The following is a 19,627-nucleotide window of genomic DNA, read 5'->3' as shown; positions in this document are numbered from 1 at the left end:
TTTATATGTTATTCCATGTTTAGTTTAATATAAATCTAAACTAAATTGTTTATATGTTATTTCAGGTTCATTCTTCTGCGCCTGTTGACCCTTCTCCTATTGAGATTGAGTTATCTCCAGAAAGTCATATTTCGGTCACCGTCGTCTCCCATAGGAAGCATGTTTTGAACAAGCCCCCAAGGAAGGGAATGCAGGATGATCATGCCATAGAGCATGTACGGATTAAGAGGAAGAAAAGGGATGGAGATGATGATGAGGGTGGTGGGGTTCGCCTTAGGACTAAGGTTATTCTCTCCCACATGTGGGACCTAGGGGGATGGAGATTGTGTATTTGTAATAAAATATACATTTTATGTTAATATTTTTTTTTGGGTATTATTTTCTTAATGATAATTAGTTATCTTAGTTTTTATTGTCGTTTAAAAATAACTCATGCGACATCTTAACTTAATCAAAACCCTTTAAAATAAAACACTTAAACCTAAAGATAACAAGTTTTCAAGCAAACAAAACTTATTTCGGGGCACTTTACAACCCCTAAAACGGCGATCCAAACGTATATGTATACTTGATGCGTTGAGCCTACATTATTACAACAATAACAACAACAACAACAACAACCTAGTGAAATCCCACAACGTGGGGTCTGGGGAGGGTAGAGTGTACGCAGACCTTACTCCTACCAAGGTAGGACGGTTGTTTCCGAAAGACCCTCGGCTCAATAAAAAAGCATAAAAAGAGGTCAGATAAGGCTAAGAGATTCAAAGCGATATGGAAATGAAGTAACGCAAGCGACACAGATAACATAGAATAATCAAAGCACAAGAAATAACAGATAATAGCATAAATCAGAGCACAAGAAATTATACTACGATAATGCGACTACTAATAAGACAGGATAATGAGACTATCTACTAGCCTTCTACCCTAATCTGGGTCCTCCAAACCCTCCTATCTAAGGTCATGTCCTTGGTAAGCCTACATTATTGTTCTCAGAAAAAGATATCAGGTTCTATACAAAATATTGATATTCTGGCATTTTTAAACATGATTAATCTTTGATCAAAGTACGGAAAAAACGTGAATTTCAAAACTTTTGGCCAATGAATAAAGGGCTGAGAGTTTTATTAAAGAGGTATTGCGCACTAATTTAGTGCGCAAAAAGTACTTCGGTAACTTTTTTTTTATTGGGGTATTTTACTACTTTTTGGGTTATTTAATTTGCGGACTCTAACTACTGCAACATGTTAAAATAAATGAATATTGTCACCTGTCAGTATGTGCAAGTTTGGGTATACTCAAAAATTGGTTTGGCCATCAGCGGGGGCGAACCCACCTTGAAGAGTGGGGGTACACCTGCCCCCCGTAACTTCAGAAAAAAACCCTATATACATATATCTATATACCTTGAAAAACTATCATATATTTTAAAAGGACTCCTCAAATATAATTGCTAAAGTAGTTCAGTTGGTAGGAGTGTCCCTGCGTTGATGCTCATTGGTTGTGACCCGAGTTCGAATCTCGGCTCTTACAATTTTTTTTTAAAAATTTGTGCAGTGAACTACTGTACAAACCTGCGTTTAATGTGTTGACACTCAATTTTGTCCCACCTCTCCTCCGAAATACCTATTTACGCTTCTAATATTTTTAGAAAAAATTAAAAAAATATGTATTTATTTTTTACTATAATTGTTAGCCTTTATCAATACCGGCACTTCATTATTCTATTACAGTTACTATTATTATTATTATTATTATTATTATTATTATTATTATTTATTACTATTATCATTTTGGCATTTTACCAGCTTACGCACACGCATCGCATTTTACCTTTGCATAATTAAATAATAGTGTTTATTTACTGTGGATTTTCAAAATATTATTGCACGACTATTAGAACGCCATTTTTTATCTGAGCACTAATAATTGCATATTTTATATTAAATAATATTTTAACACAAGTTATTTAAAACAGGTCTTTTATTTAAATGTAGTAGCCCAATCAACTCGAACTATTTTCGGACCAATTCACAAAAAACCAGTCCACATTTTTATTTACCTGACATCATTTTAATTTACCAACCCATCTTAATGCCCAATCCACATTTAAATACCAGCCCAATATTTTAAAAACGGACCAGCCCATTACCTAAACACTACCCGACCCGACCCGACCCGGTCCAGCCCATCCTCTATTTTTCCTTAACCCTAAATCCCTAACCCCCCTTCATTTTTTCCGCCACTTCTGTCTCTCCCTTCCCCCCCCCCCCCCCCCCCCTTTCCCCTCCTCTCTTCTCCTTCAATTCCTTTTCCTCCATCTTCTCCGCTCCCCCCACTCGTTCCTGTTCCCCACCACCGCCGCCTACCCCCACTCCCACTTCCCTCTGTTCCCCACTTAATCTTGTCTCTCCCCGCTCCTCTCAAAACCCAAAATTAGTCTATAAGTATTGGTTTCATCATCCATGTTAAAGGGGGGATTCTTTTCGGGTTCACGAAGTTACCTCAAGAAGTAGAGGATTTTTTGGATTGGAAAAACTCTCCCCAAGAACCTAGGGCTGTCTCGATTCATGAAATTCCCCAAGAACTGATTTTTTCGGTTCAAGAAAACCCACCTCCCCCTAAAAATCAAAGTCGTTTAGCCGCCGGAAATCTTCTGAAAATTAAAGATCTTGAAGCCCAAGGTTCTCCAAATATAGATATATATATCAAGTTTCATAAGAAAGTCTAAACGTCGAATCAAGAACAATAAAATCAATTTTCTATTTTTGCTTGCCTCTGGGTCGCTTTTAGTCCGAGCATACGCAAGTTCGAATTTCAAAGTGTTCGAGTATAGATCGAAGGCTTCGCACCCACTTCGCTGCACCCGAAGAAGGTAAATTTCCTTCCCTTAAGTTACTTTTGGTATTTGTTGTAATGTGTGAAACTGCTTATGGGTTTGTTTGCTTAGTTGTATTTCAATTTCGTTAGCAGTTATTTTAGTCGTATTAAACATATTTGATCCTGTTTAGTTCAGTTCTGTGATTGTGTTAACTTTATATGCAAGTTTAGAATTAACCTGGTGCTTTAAGCCTATATTTGTCGACTGGTATGTCATTAGATTAATCATGTGTTGGTTTAAATTAGGCGGCCTATTAATCGTGTTTGTATGCATCAGCCTTCTTCCATGATTAGTTAGTCTGCATCTTGTCTGAGCAGGGTCTAACAAGGACTATTATCAATGCCTATTTGATTTGCCTTTATGTACTGGTTAGAAGAGGATGTTGTTGTTGTGCATTGGATAGATTATTGTTTAATGCGTTATCATTTCCCTGGGAGTCTGAGTGATTAGGCTCTATCCTAAGCCTTAATAATCTGGAATATCCTGAAAAAATATAATTGATGTCTGGCAGTCTTGGTTTATACATATATGATTCGAACTTGTGAAGTATAACTCTGTGTTTCATTCTGATTTCACTGTTAGAAGAGGATGTTGTTACTGTGCATTGGATAAATAGGGATGTATGCTAGTATAGGTAAGAAATATAGGCATTTGAAATCAATCGCTTCAGTTTTCTGTCTGTGAAGAGAATTTGTCTTTTGTGAAGAATGAAAAGAATCCTTGTGATTGTTTTAAAGAAACTGGATTGATGCATTAAAGATATGTGGTTAAGGAATCTTTATATTAGGCTAATCGCAGTTATGCAATAGAGTGTATAAAATATCAGTTTTGAAATAAATTATGTCTGTTTTAAATGGTTGTTCAGTTCAGTTATTTGGCATGGGTTAGGTATCTATCAATTTTTAAAATTCTATTAAGTATATGTTAGTCCCAATCAGTTGAATCTGCCTGGTGTGTGAGTTTGCTGCTAAATCATTTGGTTTTCTGGTTGTGGCGGATTCATGGAATCATTTTAGAATGGTAGCTGTCCAATCAAACAACCCCATTTCTAAAAACTGGTCTTAGTTCGAAGCCTGAACGTGCATCTTTATCTATGTTTAGTTTCAGCTTCCTCTTTGTGTGTGTCACAAAATGGCAGTTTGGTCATCAGTTGATCATACATCACAATGCATTAGAGCTGAACCCAGTAGTGGGCCTGTTTATTCTTTCTCATTGAACCTGTAGCTGAGTTAGCATTGTCTAGGCATAGTAAATCTTACATTTCATGTAATTAGCCTCTTCAGCTATGTCCAAATCTAACCATTGTGATCTGCTCAACCTGAAGATTCTTGCTGCATCTTAATTACCATTCAAACATAATAATTTGTGCATTCTCTGAAAGGTTTAGCTAGTCTATTATAGACTACATCTGTTTGTTGTTTGCTGTTTGCTAGGGAATATTATTACTATGATAAAACGACTGCTATACTTCGAAAAGGGAATCAGCTGCTTATTAGTTCTTTTTTTACAACAAGAGTAATACTACATTTGATCCACTCTATGAGTTTAGTTGAACAACTGCTTCTATTTGCTGAAATATTTGCATATGGATGTTTCGATGTAGCTGATGAAAATCGCTCTTGCAATTTTAAGTTTGCAACTCTGCATTTGGGTTTGGCAGATCCTATATCGTGATATAATAAATATATACGTATACACCCTGTATTGTTTTGTTTTTGTGAGATAGATATGCGTATACATTAGGTATACTTAAGTATACACGATGTGTACGTAACCCAGTTGGTTTATTCTGATTTTATATTATATGTGTTTAGACCTATTATTGATTATACATTAATCCTTTTCTTTTCATTTTATGCATGACAATCGCATACGAGTCCGAGAAACTCGTTCCTCCTCCGCACTCGGTGTTGGGCTAAAATCCCGACGCAATCTCTCTCCCGTGTCAACCCATCCACAGCAAAATAAAAGGAATTTCTGGGCTAAGCCCAATAGCAGCAGCAGATTTGCAGTGGCCAGTCAAAATGGACCAATCCATTTAATTTCCTGTTGCTGAGCCCATTCCCAATTGCAGCATTTTTTGTTTTAGAATGGGCTGAGCCCATTTAAATTACATCTACTCCTCTATTTTGCTGTTGTGCATTTAATTTGTATTGCATGACTAACTCGTTATTTTGTTTTTATCTTCTTAATTTAGATGAACCTTAGATGAATTAGTAGGTTTAGTTTTAGTGATGGGTAGTTAGGAGGACTAATAATTAATTCCATAAGTTATTCTCTTCTTTTCATGTTAAAACTATTTATAAGGTCTAATATTTATTTGGAATAATTAATTCACAAAATGCCACGACTATATATTTTAAGTTAAAAGGAATCATATTTTATTCTTACTATCTAAACATTTCAAAACGTCATTAATATGCAAATATAAGTTCAAATACATTCTATGAATAATTTTTCAAAGTTTATCCAATAATACACTTCTTTTATCCAAGTATAGTTAATATAAAAGAATGAAAACCCATACCCTATCCATCACATTTTAAAGAAAAATAAGTTTAGGTATTTTTACATCACCATATTGATATAATGCAAAATTTTGTCTAAAGTTCACATTTTGCTATAGACGAGTTGTTATATTTTTTGCAAGTCCTATTTTTTAAGAACATTATTACATTTTTCATTCAAGGTTTTAGCATGTTCGAGTCTTATTTTAAATAGCCTTTAAAATCTTCTTGTATGCAACGCATCATATTTTTCTACAAGTATTATTTCAAACGACAACATTATTACTTTCATATGAAGTCTTAGCAATATTTTAAGCTTTATTTAAATAGCATCTAAAATCCTCTTTTATGCAAACTATCTTTTATAAGTTTTATTTCTAAATAGCATTTGATTTAAAGCCTTAGTAATATTTACGAGTTTATTTAAAATGGCATTCAAAGTCCTCTTTTATATGAATTTCCATCTTAATTAATTAACCTAAGTTTGGTCGGATAACCGTAAGTTAACGAATTCTAAAGGATGCCTAACCTCTTCCCTTTAGGATAATATAGAGCCCTTACTTAGAATCACACTGGTTAAGCAGACTACTAATTGAGGTTTAGTTTTAACTTTGCCTTAGTTAACCTCTAGGTGTCCTAATTCACCGTTAAATTAATTAGGTGGCGACTCCTTTAAATAAACAAATAAACAGGAATCACCAATATGTCATACTCCCTAATTTAACCCGGTTAAAATGGGGTGCGACATAATGCAGATTTTTAATTCTTTTTTTTTTTAATATTTTTATTATTTAGTCCCCCTCCCATTTTACTTTTCATTAAAACCCTCCCCCCAAAGCCCCAATTTCCAAAAGATCTTTTCCCACTACCCACTCATCTTTTCCCAACGTAATAAGCAAAAGGAATCTCCTTTGGCTCTCTCCATTCTCAAACCCTTCTTCCATTATCAAGTTTTCTCCCAAATCACTAAGTTAGGAATGTCACCCGTAGTCAAATCTATTGTCGACATTCATTAATTTCTCCTATCGAATTTGAGCCAACGAATGGACTTCTCTTACGGTAAAGTTTTCCCTTCTTTTTTATTGATTAATATAGATTACTTATTATATAAGTATATAATAGAATTTAATTACTCGGGATTGAGGAATACATAACTTTATAGATTTAATTTAATTAAAAATTGTATTATCTTATACTAAGCCCTAAAATCTTATCATATTCTTAAATTTGAGATTTTATACAATCAACTTAAGGTCTTGAAAAGTCAAGTTTGTTTTTATTTTTCAAATGAAAAAGCGTCGAGTTTAGGTATGAGTTGATGATGTACTTTTGTTATATTAGTACCAAATTAATTATTTGATAATATTGAATTTTGTACTTTGCTATTGTAATCGATAAGTTTTTTAAGAGTCACACGCCTAACTTTGTTGCTAGTAATTGGCGTACTAAAGATAATGGTGCCCCCGTTGCACTCAAATCCTAGGTCCGCCTCTGGTCATCAGTTTTTCAAATCATTGTTTTGGAAAAATGTAACACCCCGTAAATCTGAGTTAGGTGTGAATCTGTAAAAACTAGTATTGAGATGATATTTTAGCTATATGAATCCATTTGGGATGAATTCGGGTGATAAACTATCGTTTTGAAGTCAAACTAAAAAGTGGAGTTCTTAAGGGCTTCTAAATTCGTCTAAATCTGAGACACTCTGCACTTATGGCCAGTTTTAGGGTATTTATTTGGGAATTTGAGAAAACTTAAAACATGAAAGTTGTAGGTCTCTGAAATATATTTCCAACCATATAAAGTAGGGCTCAAACGGATCTACGTACAGGGATTTATGATCATTTTACTGAGTGAATATCAATTGTCGGAAAAATGTATTGGGCGTGCGTCGCGGACCCAACACGCAAAAATACAACTGCATACCAAAAAAAAAACATGATCAGGTGCTGGATCCGCGTTACATGGCCAACACGGATCCATGATCAGGTGCTAACCCCGCGACGCGGACTCAGCACGGAACGGGGAATATTTTCTGGTTCCGAATTTTCTGTAAGTCCTACTTCATTGTGTTATTTCCCACTTCGTTTCAAATCAATATTTATGAGGAAAAGAATCTAGAAAAGTCTCTCTAACCTAAGGTGAGCTCTCACTCAATCTTGATCATTCCCACACCATATCCATCCACTCTTGATAGTAAATCATCTCTCTAAAACCCTAAGTTCTTGAATTCTCAAGAAGAAGAAGATAGGTGCATGTGGAATTCATCTAAGAGGTAAAGTTTCTGAATTTTCCTAGTATTAATAAAGTAATGGGTTAGAGTAGAAAGTTCTACAAGGTTGGAATCCGTTAGTGATTCATGAAAGGGTTCAAGAACTCGTTTTTAAGGCTTACGAAAAACCCTAATTTTTGAAATTCCAAGAAAATTTCAAGAAACGATTCAAGTTCTAATCTTTATCATCTAAAACAATTGTAGTGTGATTGTTGAATCTTGGGAATTCCGTTTGGTAGCATTTTAGCGGGATTTGAGGTATGTCTCTTTTAAAAATCTTTTTTGACTATGAAGGTGATTTGTATGTCTCTTTTGACCATACTTTTTTGAACGATTTTTATGAACTCTTTGGTTGTGATTTGTGTGCGTGAGGGACAAGCCCACATTAAACCTTGTTCGTACTATATTAAATATACATATTCATGATTGTTTTCCTCTCTAAAGGACTATTGAAAATTGAGATATAAAGCTTTGGTACTCGAACTTGAATTACCCCTTAAGGGATGTTTGAACTTGATAATTGAAAAGCTTCCTTATTAATGTAAATGCTTTTTAATGGATTGTGTTGAACTTGAAACTTGTTTAAAGAAGTGAACCCGGTTTCTAAAACTGAAATGGCTAGATGTACCCCTATAATGAGAAGATGAACATAATCCTTAATGAATAATGTGATTATTATGATATGACTTGTAATTCGGCTTCTATTCCATGATTTGAGCGATTCGGATTCTATGCTAGGATTGTGATTCAGTTCTTTTGCCATGATTTATTTGGTTTGTGTTTGGCCTAGCTACTCAGGAGGAAGGGTAGTCACTATAGATCCTAGTGGGGTAAGCCTAGCCATTTGGGAGGAAGAGTGGCCATCGAGGTTCGTCACCTCGGTGTGGTTTATGCCTAGCCATTCTGGAGGAAGAGTGGTCATTGAGGGTTCATAACTCCGATGTGGTTTTGCCTAGCTATTCGGGAGGAAGGATAGCCGTCGAGGGTGACAAATCCCGTGTGGTGCTTCTATGCAGTTTAGGGAACCTTAAATGGTTGTCCCTTCGTTATAGTATGTTTGGGCTTGTATGGGCAAGCTGTGCTAGTCCAGAGGACGATTAGCCTCCATTGCTTCCTAGCCCGGAGTATCTATTGTTGTGTCAGTCCAGAGGACAATTGACCTCCGAGGGGTATAGCCCGGTGCATCTATTGCTGTGCTAGTCCAGAGGACAATTAGCCTCCGTGGTTTCCTAGCCCAGAGTATCTATTGATTGTTTGCCTATGAGTGGCTTATTGAGAAGAATGAACTTGTTTGCCTGTGACTGGCTTATTGATAATAATGAACCTATTTGCATGTGAGTGGCTTGTTGATGATATTGGCCTCAAATTGAAAAGACTCAAATGGTAATAAATGGTATACTGAAACGGAAAAGATATATATATGTGTCTTGATGGGTTTCTATTGATAATGATGAGTTATACGATTGATCTTGTCTTTGGTTTCAAACTATTCTATTGGAATCACTAAGCACTGGAAAGACTGGAATTGTACTTAAAGACATAATGACTTGGAACTGAATTATATACCGATTTATGGTCTCTCTATCGATGGTTGTGAAGTTGTCGGTCTATTTTTATCTCTGGATTTCCAACTGTTTGTTTTTGAAATTGTATCACTGATCTTATATAAATACATATTTTGTTATATTACTTATTGTCCCCGAGGCACTCATTGAGTACTCAGTACTCAGGCATACCATTGTTGTTTTTGATGGTATGTTAGATAACGAAGAAGAGCAGGTACACACAGATCTCGCGGGTTAGGAGTACTTCCTACTTTCCAGATTGTTGGTGAGCCCACATATTTGTTCGTGGGTTTTCATTGAGTCAATTATTACTCCTTAGTAGTTTCGGGCTGTGTCCTAAGTTAGTTTAGTTTTCTTAGAAGCTCCATAGACAAGTGTCATACTGTGGGTAGATGTTGAAGTCTCCTATGACTTTTTGAGGCGTTTGCCACGTTCATAACTATTCATTTATATTAGACTTTCGCTGATTTTGTTTCATAATTGTGGTCTTAGATTTTATTTTGTTATATATCACTTGTTTAATTAAATAATGAAAGATTATCGAAAAAGGGCCTGACGTTATTGATTTATAAGGTTCTTCCGATGTTGTTCATGACATCGGATGTCAGTCACGTCTAAGGTGGGTTTTGGGGCGTGACAAAAAAGGTATTGCTCCAGAGGAGAATGGAGTTTAATTGAAGAACGGAAGTGCTTTCATTCTCAGAAAATTATCATAAGCTGAGTCTTTATTTTGGAGCAAATGTTATAAATGGTCACATAATTATGGTTGTTTCACCATGGTCACATGACAATGTCTTCTAACAGAAAAATCACAAAACTTTCACCCTACTAACACAAAAGTCACTATTGCTGAAAGACCCAACTTGCCGATGAGTGATAATTTTGCTCTACATTTTAATCCTTTTTTATTTTTAATTTAATAAATGCATACCCTATTTGACGAGGATCGATCCGAACGATAAGTATGGGAGCTGCAAACTAAAATTTGTTCTAACTTGTGATGGCATTGGGCAGGACAATCCTGAAGATTTATAAGATTTTGATGTGGTGAGTGAATATTGCAGATCTTCCTAGTTCATTGTCAAGAAGAAAGTGTTAAGCTTCTAAATGAAAAATAGCCTAAGAGATGCACAAAGCATAGAGAAATTCAAGAATCATTGTTTAAACCACATAAATTTTTGGAAATTACAGAGGCATATTCTTATAGCATAATAACTTTTCAGTAGTTATGGCTTAAAGATCAAATGGATTTTCTACTTTTATTTTCCTATGATTAAACTGGACTTGAAATTGGAATACCATAATTCAAGAAACATAATGCAGAGAACATGCAGGCTATATATGTTTCATGGACTATTCAAAAGCACCAACGGTTGCATGTCGAAACCTCTAAAATTGTGCATTTTTAAGAGAGCTAGAGCAACATAGCATACAAAAAGGATAAGCGAAAAACAAGGTTGATCTACACATAACATATAAAGGAAAAGGGGTCAGGAGGAATTGAGACCTCCACAGAACCTTCAAGCATTAGCATGACATTCTTCATGCTAGGCCATAATGCTGGACTTTCTTGAATAGCAACCATCAACAACTTCTCGAACCTCATGATATCTTCTATTGCCTCTTCATCATTGCCTGCGAGTAAATGCAGCTCTTTTCTTCTATAGCAATCACAAGTCCACTCCGCGAGTATCATTTCATTCTCATTCGCCACATCCTGCTTGTAACTTTTTCTACAGCGAATCAGCTCTAAAAGCAAGATTCCAAAGCTGTACACATCCACTTTGACGGTTATAGGCATGTTCCTGAACCACTCTGGGGCTACGTACCCTCTCGTTCCACGTATCTTAGTGGTCGTTCGAGTCTGATCTTTCCCCAAAAGCTTGGCTATTCCGAAATCTGCTATTTTTGCTGTCAAATTTTCATCTAAAAGCACATTTTGGGGCTTGATGTCACAATGTATAATTTGGATACTACACTCTTCATGCAAATAGAAAAGCCCTTTGGCCGTGTCTATGGCAACTTGCACCCTTTGGGACCAACTAAGCCTACAATCTTTGAATAGCAAGTCTGCTACTGAGCCAGTTTCCATGTGTTCATATATCAAAAGCCGGTGTTGGCCTTCGTTGTAGAACCCGAGGAGTTGGACCAAGTTCTTGTGATTAGTCCTGCTGATTGAGTTCACTTCAGCTCGGAATCCTTGTTCTCCTTCGGTCACCATCTTGTGTAATTTCTTTACAGCAACGATTTTCCCATTTTAGTCATTAAGAACAGCTTTGTAAACTGTTGAGAAGGCCCCAGTTCCAAACTCATCCTCGAATCCATTTGTAGCTTCTTCTAGCTCATTGTAGCTAAAACTTCTTATGTTCAGTCCTGTAACAGCTTGATATGGTACAAGCTTTTGTATTTTTTCCTTTAAAGTTAACATACAAAGAGGCCAACAACATTAAGATGAAAACTGAACTGCCAAACAATACAGAACCAGAAATGATTAGACTAGATTGATTTTTCCTTTTTTCACCGGTTTGAGACTGAGGTGTAGTCATTGTTGTTGATCCCGCAGTGGAGTTGTCTCTCCCTATTTTTAACAAAGCTTTGCCTAAATTTGCTGGATATGCTCTCCCATTTAAAAGCGGATACCTTTTCTTCCAACAAATGTTGTCTGTACCATAAACAGCAGCAACAAAAAAACAATCACTCAAACAATTCTGTTTGCACCAATCCTTTGTAACATCCTGGTAAGACTCATAATCGCTGCCAAACCAGTTAGTGTTGACCAGTTCGTGGATAGTAAAAGCCTCAACGTCTTGCGATTCATTGTTAAAAACTTGATCAGGGAAATTCTGCCTGCAGTTGCCTATTTTGTCGTTTGGATCATTCAAGATATACCCGACTGGACAATCACATCTTGGCCTCCGGTCAGTTCCTATCAAGCAAACGCTGTTGAAACCACAAGCAACCCCTCCTCTATATCGGGGGAGAGACAAACAGATGTTAACCAGAAAGTAATTCAAAGTAAACCTTGCCATTGGCCCCCCAACTAGAAGATTTTGGACACACATAGTGCCTAAAAACACCATCATATTCGAGAATCGCTCGGTGATACAATTGACTCGTGGTTGAGTTTGCCTCAATGGAAGAGGATAACAAATTTAACATAGTTCCATTTTTTGCTTGAAAGAAAATAAAGCCGGATTGATTGAATACCACCTGGTAACCACTGCCAGCAGTCTCGATTAACAAGTATTCATCACGTGTTGCAACTGGGTGAAGTCCCAGATTTCCGTCATCTTTAACACTAAGCTCGAACTTTCCACTCGATACATTCGTGTCAGAGAAGCTTGAGACAGGCCTGGTTCTTCCTTTAAGTACTTGGCCAGGCAAAATCGTATCAGTTGGCTCATCAAAGCTCTGCTATTGAGTGACTGAATTACTACTGGTTGTTGCTAGCACAAAATTTCCAGAGTAAAGCATGGCTCCATAGGCTGGTCCAGCACTGGCCATGCCACGAGCCCATATTTCTTGACCATTTGGATCAGTGAGTACTAGTCTTCCATCCATGCAGAGCTCAATTTTGGATCCATCCGGCACGATTTTATCTCTATTGGCTGACCAAACTATGGTCTTTTCTTTGAGCTTGTTGAACCAAATGGCTAGTAAGAAGCCTGATGATCCATTTCCAATTTTTTGAAAGCCAAAAGCAAATTCTTCAAATGGGGATGGCCAAAATATAGTAACATCACTCGTAGTAAGTGTTGAACCCCAACTAACATTTTTGTAAGATTGAGCAATTGTTGAAGGTAGAAGCAGTAAAAAGGTTGCAAGTAGAAACAGATAAGGGACAACCGCAGAAGCCATTTAAGACTTGAAAATCAGAATGGATACATGGAATTACACCTATTAGTTACAAATATAATGTTGCAAGTCTTACGCAAATTATAACTGCAGCCTGGTCAATCATCAATGACCTTTCTTGGACAACATTACCTAAAGCAAATGTTGAATAGGTCACTGGTCCAACTTTTCTTGACCTGGAAAAGTTGACAGACAAAGTTATTTTGTTATTTTTTTGTCTTTCACTTTTGGCTTTAAATATCTGGTATTCCAAATCCACCGCTCCAACTAATTTGAGTTCGCGGCGCATAGGTTCACCATGGGGAATAAGGCGCTTCGATATTCTCAGGCTTGAACACATCACCTCTAAGTAGAGTGAGTGAATCCCAACTATCTGACCATACTTCTTGCTTCGTTGTAAGAAGCACACAATTTTGTTTTGGAGTCCTTATCTTCTATATTATATTAAAACAACAACAACAACAACAACAACAGCCCAGTGAAATCCCACATCTTGGGGTCTGGGGAGGGTATAATGTACGCAGACCTTACTCCTACCAAGGTAGGATGGCTGTTTCCGAGAGACCCTCGGCTCAATAGAAGCATAAAAAGGGGGTCAGATAAGGTTAAAAGATTTAAAACGATATTGCAATGAAATAATGCAAGCGACACAGTAAAACAGGATAATCAAGGAATTCAAAGCGATATGGAAATGCAAATCACGAAAGCGGCACAGATAAAATAGAGTAATCAAAGTACAGAAAGTAGCAAATAATAACATAAATCAAAGCACAAGAAATTATAATGCGCTAATGCGCCTACTAATAAGGAAAGATAACGAGACTTATATACTAGCCTTCTACCCTAATGTGGGTCCTCCACACCTTCCTATCTAAGGTCATGTCCTCGGTAAGCTGTAACTGCGTCATGTCCTGTCTAATCACCTCTCCCCAATATTTCTTTGGCCTACCCCTACCTCTTCTGAAACCATCCATGGCTAACCTCTCACACCTCCGCACTGGGGCATCTATGTCTCTCCTCTTCACATGCCCAAACCATCTCAGTCGCATTTCCCGCATCTTGTCTTCCACCGAGGCCACTCCCACCTTATCCCGAATAGCCTCATTTCTAATCCTGTCGCTCCTAGTGTGCCCACACATCCATCTCAACATTCTCATCTCGGCAACTTTCATCTTTTGAACGTGAGAGATCTTAACTGGCCAACACTCCGCCCCATACAACATAGCCGGTCTAACCACCACTCTGTAGAACTTGCCCTTCAGTTGTGGTGGCACCTTCTTGTCACATAGCACTCCTGAAGCTAGCCTCCATTTCATCCACCCTACCCCAATACGATGTGTGACATCATCGTCAATCTCCCCGCTGCCTTGCATGATAGACCCAAGGTACTTGAAACTACTTTTCTTTTGGATGGCCTGAGCACCAAGCCTAACTTCCACGCCAACCTCCTGGGGTGTCTCACTGAACTTACACTCTAAGTACTCTGTCTTGGTCCTACTCAGCTTAAATCCTTTAGACTCCAAGGTATGTCTCCAATCCTCCAGCTTAGCGTTAACTCCGCTACGAGTCTCATCGATCAGGACTATGTCGTCCGCGAAAAGCATACACCATGGCACCTCACCTTGAATTTGTCGCGTCAATCTATCCATCACCAAGGCAAATAAAAACGGACTAAGAGCTGATCCTTGATGCAACCCCATCACAACTGGAAAGTGCTCTGAGTCCCCTCCTACTGTCCTTACTCTAGTTTTGGCTTCCTCATACATGTCCTTGATCACCCTAATGTATGCTACAGGTACACCTTTAGCCTCCAAACATCTCCATAGGATTTCTCTTGGAACTTTATCGTAAGCCTTTTCTAGGTCGATGAATACCATATGCAAGTCCCTCTTCCTCTCCCTATACTGCTCCACCAGTCTCCTCACAAGATGAATGGCTTCTGTAGTTGAGCGTCCCGGCATAAATCCGAACTGGTTCTCTGAAATAGACACGCCTCTCCTCACCCTCATCTCCACCACTCTTTCCCACACTTTCATAGTATGGCTTAGTAGCTTGATACCTCTATAGTTTTCGCAACTCTGGACATCCCCCTTGTTTTTGTATAGAGGGATCATTACGCTCGACCTCCATTCTTCGGGCATCGTTGCCGTCTTAAAGATGACATTAAACAACCTAGTCAGCCACTCCAAACCTGCCGAGCTCGCGCTCTTCCAAAATTCCCCAGGGATCTCGTCAGGTCCGGTCGCTCTTCCCCTGCGCATCCTACGGACAGCACCCTTAACCTCCTCAACCTTAATACTCCTGCAATACCCAAAATCGTGACGCCTCCCTGTATGCTCCAAATCTCCCAACATGATGTCTCTCTCCCCTTCTTCATTCAAGAGTTTGTGAAAATATGACTGCCATCTCTGTTTAATGAGAGTCTCCTCTACCAATACTTTTCCATGCTCATCTTTAATGCATTTCACTTGATCCACATCGCGCGCCCTTCTCTCCCGCACCCTGGCTAGCCTGAACAATTTCCTATCCCCGCCTTTCTCTTCTAGTTCAGCATAGAGGCGTTCAAAAGCTGCCGTTTTTGCCGTCGAAACCGCCGACTTCGCCTCCTTCCTCGCTATCTTATAAAGTTCCCTATTCGTCCACATCTCCACCTCATCCTTGCTTTCTATCAGCTTCGCATACGCCATCTTCTTTGCTTCCACCTTCCCTTGCACTTCTCCATTCCACCACCAGTCCCCTCGATGCCGACCACGACTACCTGTCGAGACTCCCAACACTTCCCTTGCTACAACCCTAATACAACTAGCCGTCCTATCCCACATACTGGTCGCATCCCCACTATTATCCCAGGCCCCCATATCCTTCAATTTCTCTTCCATCTCCAGGGCACTAGCCGTGGTCAAACTCCCCCATCTGATCCTAGGTCGATCATCCCCGACCCTCTTCTTCCTCGTCATCTTAATCCCTAAATCCATCACCAAGAGCTTATGTCGGGTTGTAAGGTTGTCCCTCGGAATGACCTTACAATCTTTACACAAACCTTTATCATCCTTCCTAAGAAGTAAAAAATCTATCTGAGTCTTAGCCGCCGAACTACGGAAGGTTACCAAGTGCTCTTCCTTCTTTGGAAAACTCGAATTGGCTATCACCAACCCAAAAGCTCTTGCGAACTCCAAAAGTGAAACTCCTCCTCCATTTCTGTCCCCGAAGCCAAAGCCTCCATGCACATCATCATAACCTCCCGAAATAGACCCGATGTGCCCATTGAAATCCCCTCCCACGAAAAGTTTCTCAGTAGGCGGTATGCCTCCCACTAACTCGTCCAAATCCTCCCAAAAGCGCCTCTTCTCCTCCTCGCGTAAGCCCGCTTGCGGCGCATAAGCACTAATAATGTTCAAAGTGGTCCCTTCAACGATCACCTTAATCGACATCATCCTATCGTTGACTCTCCTAACCTCCACCACCTGATCCCTTAAATCACTATCTACTAAAATGCCTACCCCATTCCTATACTTCGATCTACCAGAGAACCAAAGCTTATACCCGTCTACCTCCTTAGCTTTAGGTCCTACCCATTTGGTCTCTTGGACACAAGCTATATTAATCTTCCTCCTCTTAAGGGTCTTAACTAGCTCTATGGACTTTCCCGTTAACGTCCCAATGTTCCAAGAACCTACTCTCAGTCTAGATGCTCCTTTAACCCACTTACTCCTCCTAACCCTCGTCCCCGTCCCCGTCCCTGAACGAGAACATGACCCTAGTCTACCATCAATATCCAAAGCCACGAAAACGCATTTGAACTAATAAATTAGTCAAAGGTCTAAAGTCAGCAAATGTAGCTACAAATTTATGAACAAAGCATAGATATGAGAACCGGAGGTACCAACTCCAGTCGAAATGAACCTGTTCGCCGCCGGAAAATACTGTTCACGTCGGGGTACTGTTCACGCGGAGTACTGTTCACACCGGGGTACTGTTCACGTCGGGGTACTGTTCACAGCGAAAAAACCAGAAAAGTTGCCGGAAAAATTCGCCGGCGACTGAGCAGCGGCTATCCGGCAGATAAAAAGGGAAAAAAGTAGAAGAGAAGAAGAAGAGGAGAAGAAAAAGGAAAAAGCGAAAGCAAAGTAAATGTAGCCGGAAAAGTCGCCGGCGTTACCTGGTCGCCGGTATTACCTGAATGTGATAGTGGCTGGAAAAGGATCTGAAATATCAGATATCAGATCTAATCTGATCTAAATCTCAGATCTAATGGTGAAGGGAAGAGGAGAGAGAAAGTTAGAGAGAAGAGGTAAATGGAGCAATATATTGTGAAGCATCAGTTTCTATATTATATTAAAAATGGACCTTAAAACTTAAAAGTTGAATTATCTAAATATCTTTTTTATTTATCTAAATACTCAATATTTAAATCTGAAAAAAGAACTGTCACTTCATAATCCTGTTAATAGTCACAAACTTTCAATTGAATCCTACCTATTGAAAAGTGGCTTGGAACGTGAGTTTCCCTAAACAAATCTGCCGGCTTCACCAAATTAAGAATTGAAGGAGAACTTTTTGCTCAATGGAATTATGGGTACTTACTTGTTTGATTATCTCCGTGTGACCTATAGGTCACGGGGTCGAGCCGTGAAAGCAGTCACTAATGCTTACAGTGGGGTAGGCTGTCTACATCACACCCCTTGGTACGGCCCTTCTCCGGACCCTACTAACGCACATGCTCTGTGCACTGGGCTGTCCTTTATTTGTTTGATTATATATCCAATTTGTATTTGATATTATTATTTTTAGACGGCTTTCTCTTTTATTAAATGTGAAAGGGCGAGACAAGGCAATCAAACTTCATCGGGGAGGATTGTACCTTGTGAATTAAATATGGGTATGATTGTCGTTCTATTATATCCAAATTATTTGCCTCGCATACTTAACCCTTTAATGTCTTCATCAACGAAGAAAAACAAATATTAGTAAAAAACAGTCCAATGAAGACATGAATCAAGTTTGAAAATTTAAGAGAAACCCTACTTTAGAAACAAGCAACTGACAGAAGCACAATTGATTAACTATAAACGATCGAAATTGAACAATAACAACATTGACATACAGACATAAAAAACATATATATGACATACACAACATGTCAACACATACAATTATGTCGTATGGATTTTGTATCTCTCTCTCTCTCACTCTCTCTCTCTCTCTATATATATATATATATACACGGAGGCGCAGTGGCGGAGCTAGAAATTTTGTCAAGGGTGTTTGAATTCATATAATCTATACATTAAGGGTATTCAATATATAATATATGTCTGTATTACGTAATAATTGACATGTCTACACGGTATAATTTTTTGGTGAAGGGTATTCGGTTGAACACCCTTGCCTGACTGTGGCTCCGCCACTGCGGAGGCGGAGTTAAAATTTTGAGTATATGGGTTCTGGATTCTAGAAAACGTAGCTTACTGGTGTAGACATAAAATGATAATTGGATTTAAGTCGGGCCCCTACGAGACAAACCTGATTCGTGGTCTTCTGCAATTCCATCTGTTTCTACTTGCAATGTTTTAGTCCTTCTACCTTCAACAATTGCTCAATCTTACAATAATATTAGTTTAGGTTCAACACTCAATACAAGTGATGTTTCTAAAATTTTGGCCATCCCCATCTGGAGATTTTGCTTTTGGCTTTCGAAAAATTGGAAATGGATCATCAGGATTCTTACTAGCCATTTGGTTCAACAAACTTAAAGAAAAGACCATAGTTTGACCAGCCAATAGAAATAAAATCGAGTTATAACTCACCGCGTTGCCAGTGCCACGTCAGATTTGATGTCCACCTTGGACAATTTTAACGGGGAAGGGATATATTTGGACCGAAAGTATAACGGCAAGTATATATTTGAACCGAAAGTAAAATAAGGGATAGTACAGGGGTATATTTGGCCCTTTTCCGAAATCCATTTGATCTTTAAGGCATAAAAAAGACAACCCGGCGTATAAAATATCCCACGCTGGCAATTTTCGGAGGCCCGTGACCTGTCACACGGAGACAACTATACCATCGTTTCAAGACTCCCCTTCAAAAAAAGGAAAAATTCCGTTACCGGGAATCGAACCCGGGTCTCCTGGGTGAAAGCCAGATATCCTAACCGCTGGACGATAACGGATTTGTTTGATCTTTAAGCCATAATAAAAATTACGTATTTATAAGAAACAAACTGCTCCAACATTTCCTAAAACTTGTGTGGTTAAAAAATGAATTGTTTAATTCTTTATACACGAGTCTGCTTAACACTTTTTTTAATTAATAATGAACTAGGAAGATTTGCAATATTCACTAACCACATCAAAATCATATATATCTTCAGGAGGTGACATAATGATGATTAAAGAACTTCCACTGAAACCACAGATTATTTCAGAAAAGAAACTACAGTAAGCCTAATCTTATAGTGAACACACAATTAGTGATGACTAATGCTTCGCTCATCACCTTCAGTGTGCGTATATATTATGTGGATTAATTTTTTTATAACGGTGGCATC

The 19,627-nt window shown here is 38.4% G+C and overlaps 2 protein-coding genes and 1 non-coding gene across 3 annotated transcripts; all 3 read right to left on the bottom strand.

The window, feature by feature from the left end:
* Window positions 1-10,660: 10,660 nt before the first annotated feature.
* LOC132637978 (G-type lectin S-receptor-like serine/threonine-protein kinase LECRK2) lies at window positions 10,661-11,479 on the bottom strand (the record flags this gene model as incomplete). The annotated part of the gene is made up of 1 exon (XM_060354980.1): window positions 10,661-11,479. A coding segment is annotated over one exon (795 nt), but the record flags the coding sequence as incomplete, so codon positions are not given.
* On the bottom strand, window positions 11,480-13,080 carry LOC132637977 (G-type lectin S-receptor-like serine/threonine-protein kinase RLK1). The gene is made up of 4 exons (XM_060354979.1): window positions 12,676-13,080; window positions 12,329-12,633; window positions 11,700-12,189; window positions 11,480-11,635 (listed from the first exon to the last, which is right to left on the bottom strand). The coding sequence occupies exons 1-4, from the start codon at window positions 13,078-13,080 to the stop codon at window positions 11,480-11,482; spliced, it is 1,356 nt and encodes a 451-aa protein (XP_060210962.1).
* Window positions 13,081-19,177: 6,097 nt separating this feature from the next.
* TRNAE-UUC (transfer RNA glutamic acid (anticodon UUC)) lies at window positions 19,178-19,249 on the bottom strand. The gene has a single exon. It is a non-coding gene; the product is annotated as a tRNA-Glu (tRNA).
* Between the last annotated feature and the right edge of the window lie 378 nt (window positions 19,250-19,627).

This window comes from Lycium barbarum, chromosome 4 (assembly GCF_019175385.1).
Source record: "Lycium barbarum isolate Lr01 chromosome 4, ASM1917538v2, whole genome shotgun sequence".
Taxonomy (NCBI): domain Eukaryota; kingdom Viridiplantae; phylum Streptophyta; class Magnoliopsida; order Solanales; family Solanaceae; genus Lycium; species Lycium barbarum.
Note: the sequence above shows the minus strand (reverse complement) of the source record. Positions and strands in the feature narration are given on the sequence as shown.